Consider the following 9573-nt stretch of genomic DNA (forward strand, 5'->3'; position numbering starts at 1 on the left):
CTTTCCCTACAGATGGAGATATCTTTCTTTGCCTTTCTCCTGTCAATGGATGCAATTCTTTATTAAGTTCATTCACAAAGGATGCAATGATTAATTTCAGCAATTTTCTTCCAACTGCAAGACTATTTATGGTTCAGGACTTATTCTGATCAAAATTGGCATATGGCATTTTTGCACAGAAAATGCTGGCTTTTCTGCAAAAGATACCATGTGCCAATTCTGTGATGAATAAGTCCCAAACTGCAAAGATGCTTGTCAGCCTAAGATTCTCCTTGTCAGAATTCCCTGACTTTCGATAAAAAACATTTATGTAACATTAAAACATACATATTTCTGTCCCTACCTCAGCCACCAGTACATCTATGACATTTTTAATTTTCATAAAGCTACAATTCCTGCTGCTATGCCAGTGACAGCATAGTTATGCCAGACAACAAAGTATTAGCAAGCCTGTCCTATGACCAAAAAAAAGAAAGAAAGAATTTTTTCTTTCCATTATAAAATCCTAAAATCCTTCCCTTCCCTTTTGCCTGTTTTTCAAACTAAAACGCCCCAAACATTTAAACCTTCCTTCATTAGAAAAGTGTCCATTTTGATCAATTTGGGCCACTCTTCCCCCAGCTCTGTGATTGCCTTTTCAAGATAGAGATCATACTGATTTACACTATTCCAAATGCAGGTGTGCAGTAGGTTTATATAAAGTCATTACTATGCTGACCATGTTAGCTTTAATCCCTTTTCTAATCACATGGAATTTGTCTTTTCATGGCTGTACACTGCACTGGTATTTTCACTTAGTTACCCAGTACTACTCGAAGTTTTCTTTGTGGATTATATATAACCATCTATAACCAAATACCTGAAATTTATATGTTTTCCCTAGTGTACAAAATCACTTTCCATTTACTTACACTGAACTTTACTTGCCCTTTCATTCCCTATATATCCAGGAAATTGCAGTTTGGGTTGTGTGTTCAGTATCCTAAATATACCGATGTTATCTAAACAGTTAGTTATCTCCCCTGATTCCATAGTAATTTCTCAGCAAGTTGCATAGCCCCAGTTGCAATATGCATATGTACTTCAGATGAATCACTGCTTGTTGCATACAATTACAGGATCTGTCAATTTATTTCTATAATGTTCTAACCTATTCTTTAACCAACCAGGTTCCAGATCTTTCTTACCCATCTACTGGTCTTATCCATGTCTAAGTTTATGCATGATCCTTTCATCAAGGATTTTGTCGAAGATTCTCAGGATGTTACATTCTGTCAGTTCACACTTACCCTGATCCTAGCTGTAGAGAGATCTTGTAGCACCTTTGAGACTAACTGAAAGAAAGAAGTTGGCAGCATGAGCTTTCGTAGACTTAAGTCTACTTCCTCAGATGCATGACTAAAGGCAACTGAGGAAGTAGACTCAGTTAGTCTCAAAGTTGCTACAAGATCTCTCTACATACCGAGTCCACAGACTAGCACAGCTATATATTTGAATTCTATCACTTGGTCCTAGCTGATACTCACAGAGTAGCCAAGTAAAGTAAGGGAAAAGACTCTAGCCCCTTTAATAGTTATGCAGTGGAAGGAATTTCAACAGGTCTTGCTTGAATGATGAGCAACCCCAGCTCAAACTCCCTCTTCTACAAAACCATTAAAGGGATAGAGACCTTGGTGCGGGACAGACTGTCCAAAAAGGATGGTCTCCTGGCGCCCAGCTTTGGTCTGCGGGGAAGCTGCAGCCTCCAGACCGAGGGATTTCCCCACAGACCAAAAAGAATCCACAAAAAGCAGGTTCTTCTTGCGGTGCCATTATGACACCGCAGTGCGCCAATGGCGCACTCGCAACATCGCAATGGTGCCATGACATGCGGATGCTAGGTGTCCGTCACGTAATGATGGCAGCACCCATTTGTACAGGGTGCCACCATTTTGACACCCTCGTCACATGCGAGGGGTAAGGGGTGTATAGAAGCGCCACCCCTCACACGTGACGAGGGCACCCTATCGTGCCCGTCTGGACCGGGCCCTTGCCCCTTATTTCACCTATCAAAACTATTCCCAAAGAACTCCAAAAGGCTGGTGAGGCAGAGCTTCTTCCTGCAGAAGCAGTGCTGATTCAACCTCACTGAAGCTTATTTTCTTGACCTCTACAAAATTATCTGAGACAAATATTGGACTAATGGGCCTGGAATTTCCTAGCTCTTTCTGGAGCCTGACATTTTAAAAAAAAGTATTAAGGTGGCTGTTTTCCAGGTTCGCCTTTCCATTTCTATGTCCTTTAGTTCTCCAGAACCTAATTTTATCTTTGCTAGTCAATGATTCCATCATCCTACAATCACTACTCATATACATATTTATACAGCAAAAAATACCAAGTACTGTATTATAAACAAACACTGATGAAACACCATCACAGTTCCTTTTAGATCAGAACAGTACATGAGTCCATTGAATTAATAGTACAACCTATATCATGAACATCCATTCATCAACTCACGGTGATATATTCATGTTCAGTCTATCTAGGTCCCACTATATACCTGATTTATAAGAATTCTTGTATCTGGCTACAAATCAGAACTTAACAGAGGTAGTAAGGTTTGCACAAACACCTGAACACACACACTGTTTGGTGTGGACATTTGTACAATGTAGTGTGAAAGCACCCTTTCTCTTTCTCTTTTTTATTACATAAGCCCAAACACACACACAGAAGTCCCACTGACTTCAAGACATCTCACACACAGGTATACAAGTGCAGGTGTGCAGCACTGAAGTTCTGTGAAGCACTGACATTTTCTTGTGCAGCCAAATTTGAAAATTTCCATCTACTAAAATGTATTTCACACAGGAAAAAGGTCATAAAGTGTAAGATAATGTGTAAAAATTTCTTCAAAGTGTAATACAGGAAATGAATGATGGTCCTTATACAGAATTACAAAAAATGCCAATAGTAAAATATATTTCAAACCTGATACACTAGTTTCAGCCACTTTCAGCCAATGTTGGCATATTACCCATTTCCCTAGATCAGTGGTTCCCAACCTGTGGGTCAGGACCCCTTTGGGGGTCGCCTAAGACCATTAGAAAACACCTATTTAATTACAGCTATGAAGCAGCAACGAAAATAATTCCATGGGCTTGGGTCATGAGGAACTGTATTAACAAATCACGGCATTAGGAAGGTTGGAAACCACTGCCCTAGATCCTATCTGTCTTACAGTATAGACCTAAACATCTCTTCTTAGAAGCAAGTCCCATTCATTTTAATTTGGCTTATTCCCAGACAAATGGGTATAAGACAGCATTGTTAAATAGCAAAAACACTCATTAATTGCTAAAATGTAGTGTGCTTAGAAGTACCTTGTACTGAGATCCCAATATGTATTCTGCAATATACTTTCAAACTTGGGTTATAGTTGGGAAAAGAAATCCTACTTACTGAGCTCAGAGTCAGGGCCATTCATATAAGAGCCTATTCAAGTTAATTTTAATGCTGAAGACAGACACCTTCTTAGTCCATCTGCCTTGGTCCAAGTCTCAGAGGGAGAGAAGAATGCTGGACCTGATCCCCTCCCCCCCTTACCATTCCCTTCTCCTTTTGTGTCGTGTCTTTTAGATTGTAAGCCTGAGGGCAGGGAACTGTCTGGTTAAAAAATAATAAATGTAAGCCGCCCTGAGAGCCATTAGGGCTGAAGGGCGGGATATAAATACCCAAATAAATAAATAAAAAATAGTAAAAATATGAAAGGGGAAAAATGGTTCAGCAAGCATTGATAGCCCTTTTCAGAGCACATTTTTCTGTAGTTAAAATACAAGTTGTGTATTCCTTATCGAAAAATACACAATACTCCAAAACTGTTCACATGGGAGGCTTAGATAATGACACCTTTGCTTTCTGATGGTTTAATGTACATAAACTTCGTTTCTTGCACAAAATTACTAAAAATAAAAAACTGGCCCCTGTATAAATAAAAGATGCCATGTAAATCTCCATGGTCTAAGAAGCCTCATGTATTGGATTCCAGCTCTTGCAACTTACTTGTGCAATTGACTATGAAGGAGGATACCTGTCTTGGAAAACACATACCTTACATCTAAAATGTACATGTCTAAACTATCCCTTGACATACTGTTCCCACTTGTCACAATAAATGTATTCATTTGCACACTCGCTAGAAAATGGAATTACATTTCTCTGAACCGATAATATTTTGTGTGGTATTAAACCCTTCTCCAAACATTTTACTGAAAGTCTTGTTTCACTAATGGGGACATCAATGCTTCTCAGGCAGAGCCAAGAATAAAGTTATTCAAGCACTGAGTTGTAAAGACCTTATTAGCACTAATTTCACCTTACATCTTCCAGTAAGTGATCACTGAAAACTTTAAAGATTATTCCTTCATGTCCATGGTTTGAGTTTTAAAAATATAATTTTTATGGTTCACACATTAGTTATTATGCACCCACGTTTGTCATTGTGAAAAGACTTACTTGGAGTAAGCCCCACTGACTTGACAATGAGACTTCACTTTTGACCACACATTAGACATATGACACAAGTTTTTCCATCTACTAACAATGATGCCTGTTAGTCTGTAATCCTGCACACACTTAGCTAAGAATAAGCCCCCATGGATCACAGCAGGTCTTATTTCTAAGCAAATGTGCATAAGGTTGGACTGACAATGAACTGTGTATATTCATTTAGAAGTCCATTTCTCATATAACAGTCCCTTTAGAAAGAAGTTAGGAATGCTAAAAAGTTGCTGTTACTATAAGACAACTGAACACATTGACTTTTACTTGACATAATTATTATACATGATGCTCCAGGGTTGTAATCCTGTGCATAAGTATTTGGAAGTCATATTGAACTTAACGCATTGAAAGTTATGCCCAAGTAAGCATACATGGGACTGTGATGTAGAAATCTTTAAGCTTTTGTCCTAAGTTTAGAAGGGCCCACTTTCTTTTTTAAAAAAGAAGGGAAAAAATCTTATGCCTGACAAGCTCTTTAAAACTTGTGTGCTAATTCAGAACACTTCACACATTAAAAACATGTACAGCAAGGTATCAATCAACTATTTGACATGTGTTAGTGTGCCTTCTATTGACCAAACTAATTTTCAGACATTCAGTATGTGGAAAAATTGTAATACACTTGAGTGATGGTCCTTGAAATTAAGGATATTAATATAGCAGTTGATATATGGCGCTGCCTGGTACATACTGATACAAGTGATAAACAAGCTGCAAGATAAAAGTATTTCTATAGATTTACCTCCCTCACCCTTATATGTGTCTGTGGCTCATTTAAAGTCTACATAGAACACTGTGCAGTTAGGATCACAGTGATGTTTGCAAACGAAATATAGCCTTCCTTAATTTATTAGCAGCAGTGATTTAAAGTTTTGCATTAAAGCAACTCTCTAAAACCACTTAATTTAATGCACGTCTTATTTTGGTTTACGAGCCATACATAAACTTAACGAGTTGAAAATTATGACAAAAAATATAGGTTATATTAAATGCTGTTAATCTCAGATGACGAAGAAGACCATAAACTAGAGATACTTAACAGCACATTATGATATCAAGCAGATAGGACAGTCAGACTGAAAATATGAATGTAAATGCTTTTCTGTATAGGGCACAATCATTCCAACAACATTCAGTGAAAAGAAAAACTGGGCACTTGAATATATTTCTAGAGAAAAAAGGATTTGAAGGGATGACAAAAGCAAGACTTATTAGCAGAGTACTGTATGTAAACAAAACTGCACTGGGTTATTCTGCAAGACACCAAGAATCCAATTCCCACTCAACTAAGAAATATGGGAGCAGGTGCCTTTGCAAGTATCCAAGGGATTCCTCACAAAATGCAAGCAACTTTCTCAGGCTGATTTGAGGATAAAGCAGATTAAAGAAACAGAAGGTAGCTTGTACAAGGCAATGTGCTATAGAAATCAGCACAGATCCTCATGTGCTCAAATGTAACATCCTTATTTTGGTATGCACACCATGAGATTCTATTTATGCCACACTGAAGCGATTTAACACAACTGCTTGGCACTACCCCCTTTGATAGAGAGAGCGGAGTTTGGATGAAACTTCTGATCCAGGTCATACCGAGACACGCTGGTGCCCAAACATTGGAAACCAAATTTGGCAAAGCTAAAGGCAACAGGACTATGGAGTTTATCCCATTAATATCCTGGAAAAATTGCGTAATTATGCTAAACAATTTCACATGACATTGCACATTCAAGCGGTCACAAAGACGCGTTAATGTGCACCTTTTTACTTCCAGGATTTCAGAGACAATGCATTTCTGCTATCACTTTATTTGCACAGTTGGATGCAATAATCATTTGTGCAATTACCCACCATTTCCACTTTATTCATGGGACGATTTCAATGTGTTTTAATCGCTCTTTAATGCCACAATCAGCCCCAGTGTGATAAACTCCTACACCTACCAGAGGAGGAAGAGAAGCAGGACTCATCCCACACTCATGCTCACCCAAGTCCAGCCAATTTTCTTCTTGCAACTTTCCCCTTACCTGAACCAACTACACTTGGTGCAACCCAAATCATCCTCTTCCTCCTCCTCCTCCCAGCCTCTCCAGAGTGAGGTCAAGCATCCACAGAAGCTTAAGTTAAAAGGCAGACAGTTTCAGGTGGCATTGATTCTCAAGAGCCAGTCCAAGAGATCTTTGGTGACTGAAGAGAGATAGATGCCTTAAGACGCAACTTGCCATCTAGAATCACAGAATCACATAGAGTTGGAAGAGACCCCAAGGGCCATCCAGTCCAACCCCCTGCCATGCTTGCTTTGGCAGTGGTTTCGCCTCACTTACTTACCTGCTGCTCGCCCAGCATGGTGGCTTTCACCAGGTGCTTCTCCCTGTACAGAGACCAGAGTCCGACGTTGGGCAGGAAAATCAGAGTCACCACGAAGAGGAGCGTCATCTGCAGAAACCGCTTCTGTTTCCTCTTCATGGCCAATGGCAAAGAAGGGGGGGCACGGAGGGGATGGGGGGCTCCCTTCTCCTTCTCTCTCTCTCTCTCTCTCTCTCTCTCTTTTCCCCTTCGGTCTGTCAGTGGAGGATCCCTTCCTTGGGATCTCGCCTCCTGGCAGGTGCAGGAGGGAAGAGACACTCCCGTTGTGCCGCCAGCTTGGTCAGCCTTCCACCGGAGGAGTGTGGAGTAACCTGGAGAAGGGATCCAAGGCGAGACAAGGAGGAGGAGGAGGAGGAGGCGGCGTTACCTCCTCAGCCTCTGGAGCCTCGCAGCCCCAACGCCCTCCATCCATTCACAAGAGAACCAGCCCCCGCCCTCCCTCCAAAATGATCATAATAAAAGGCAGCGGGAGCGCAATGATTGGCTGCCGAGCTGAGAAGGAGGAGGAGGATGCTGATGAAGGCCAGAAGTTAAAGAGAGTGCTGGAAGGAGAGGAGGGGGTTCATGGCGGGAGCCCAGCCTGGCGACCCATTCCTCAGCTGCTCCATTTTTTTTGGGGGGGGGGGGGGGGCTTTTGGAGCCTGGAAAGCGCAGAGCTGCCTCCACACTGGGAAAGTAGCCCAGTTTGGCACCGCTTTTAGTGTCCTGGCTCAAGGCTATGGAATTCTGGGAGTTGGAGTTTGTTCCGCTCTGGGCCCACAACGAACTCCAACTCCCAGAATTCCATAGCCTTGAGCCAGGACACTAGTTGTGGCATGCTTAATTTGTCCAATTATTCGGGGCAAATGTGAACATAGAAATCATTCTTAATAAACACAAAACTAGAGTTCCCTAAATGTCATAACATGGGGCTGTGGTGGTTAAAGCGGGGTCAAGCCGGTGTGGAAGCGGTGCCTCTTGACTGGAGCTTCTTCTTCGCTCTCCAAAGCATCCTCCTTCCCGCCGGCAGAGAGAAGAAAAGGCGCCCAGAGGCGAGTGTTGTTGCTGACAGGACTTGGCCCCAGAGTCTCACAACAAACACACAACACCCCCACACCAGAGGCGAGAGCGCGCCAAAGCCCCTTCTCCAGGCCTTCGCCTGCACTAAGCTTCGGGAGGGAGACTCTAGAGGTGCAAGAGGAACACGCCCCGCCCCAGGGTTGCCTTCACACATTACGACTTCTTAGGGTTAAAGGGGTGTGTGTGTGTGTGGAGTCTTCCGCAACCTCCTCCTCAGGTTCCTATGAAAACCCCTGCGCGACCCATGCCTTCCTTCTCCCTCAGCCCCCATCTTTCGTCGCTTCTGCCTCTTTCCCCCTCAGACAAAAGAGGCTCCAGGTGGGCTTCCACACTCTCTCAGCTTCAAGGGGAGGCCAGGGCGCACCTCCCGGGGACCGAAAGAAGCCCTTCAGGTGGCCCTGAATGGGAAAGGGCTGGAAGGCGGGAACTGGGGGCGTCGGTTCTTTGCATCCACAAATGGAGCAATAACCCGGTTTGGCACCGCTTTAACTCTCTGTGGCTCAAGGCTCCGCTCTGGGCCCCCGTCACAAACTCCAACTCCCAGAATTCCATAGCTTTGAGCCAAGGCACTGAAAGCGGTGCCAAACTGGGTTCCTGCTCCAGCGTGGATGCAGCCTTGAGCCGGGGATGCTGCCGCCTCTCCCTCCTTCCCTCGCCATCTCCCCGGGAGGAGAGATGCCCCCCGCCCCAGGCCTCACCTGATCCCCCAGCCCCCGGCTCCACAGCCCAAAGCAGCCTCGGAGGAGCCGCGGCGGCTCCGGGGACGGCGGGGCTCTGCTCCTGGGCGGCCGACCTTCCTCCTCCTCCGCCTCGTTGGTGCCTTCATGGTCAGCGGGAGCCAAGCAGGAGCCCCGGGAGCGGCAGCCTCGAGCTGGCTTCCTCCTCCTCCAAGGCGGGAGGAGCAGGGCGGAGGGAGGGGAGGAGGAGGAAGGCCGCCAACGCGCCCGCCTCGCCTCTTCCCGGCCGGGAGCCCCCCGCCGCGGGAAAGGACAGGAGTGACCCAGCCCGGGCTTTCTGACCACTAGCCGCCCCTGCCTGCCTCCCTGCCGGTGCTTCCAGGTGAGCCAGGGCGAGGCCAAGGCTCGGGGCCACGACGCCGGAGGGGAGCTTCAGGCCAGGCCAGCCCACGAGGGCCACCACCAGCCCCGGGAGGAGCAGGAACCCCAAGGCATCCAGCCGGGAGCTAGAGCTGGCTGCCTGGCTGGCTGGCCTGCCTTCCCGCATGCTTTCATTGTTTGTTTCTTTCCTCCCTCTCTTCTTTCTTTGCTTCCTTTCTTTCCTTTTTCTTTCTTTCCTTCCTTCCTTAGGACATCTGGTCGCCCTGGCGATGGGGGTGACCTCATCCTGAGTCTCAGGCGCTACCAGATCAGCCAGGGTTCCCCAATGTCCCACTAGGGGAGGACCATATCATTAGTCCCAACTGGAGTAGACCCATAGAATCAAAGCAATTTGCATCTCTGTTGCAAATTGCATTGATTCAACAGTTGATGTGTGTGTGGGGGGGGGGCAGTTGTTCAGTCATGAAAAAACCTGGGCGAACTTGGACAAGTCACATACTCTCAGCCTCAGGGGAAGGCAATGGCAAATGTTTTCTGAACTAATCTT

At 44.6% G+C, this 9573-nt stretch overlaps 1 protein-coding gene across 4 annotated transcripts in view; it reads right to left on the reverse strand.

Moving 5' to 3' along the window:
* GALNTL6 (polypeptide N-acetylgalactosaminyltransferase like 6) overlaps positions 1-9097 on the reverse strand; it is a 627170-nt gene extending 618073 nt beyond the window's left edge. For all 4 annotated transcript variants that reach the window (XR_006104265.1, XM_042470421.1, XM_042470420.1 and 1 more), the window contains exons 1-2: positions 8667-9097; positions 6871-7220 (exon numbers count right to left, since the gene is read on the reverse strand). Coding sequence is in view for 3 of the 4 variants with exons in the window: in XM_042470421.1 (XP_042326355.1) it covers positions 6871-7008 (138 nt within the window). In the remaining variant the exon portion in view is untranslated. The remainder of the gene's footprint in view (positions 1-6870; positions 7221-8666) is intronic.
* Between the last annotated feature and the right edge of the window lie 476 nt (positions 9098-9573).

This window comes from Sceloporus undulatus, chromosome 5 (assembly GCF_019175285.1).
Source record: "Sceloporus undulatus isolate JIND9_A2432 ecotype Alabama chromosome 5, SceUnd_v1.1, whole genome shotgun sequence".
Classification (NCBI taxonomy): domain Eukaryota; kingdom Metazoa; phylum Chordata; class Lepidosauria; order Squamata; family Phrynosomatidae; genus Sceloporus; species Sceloporus undulatus.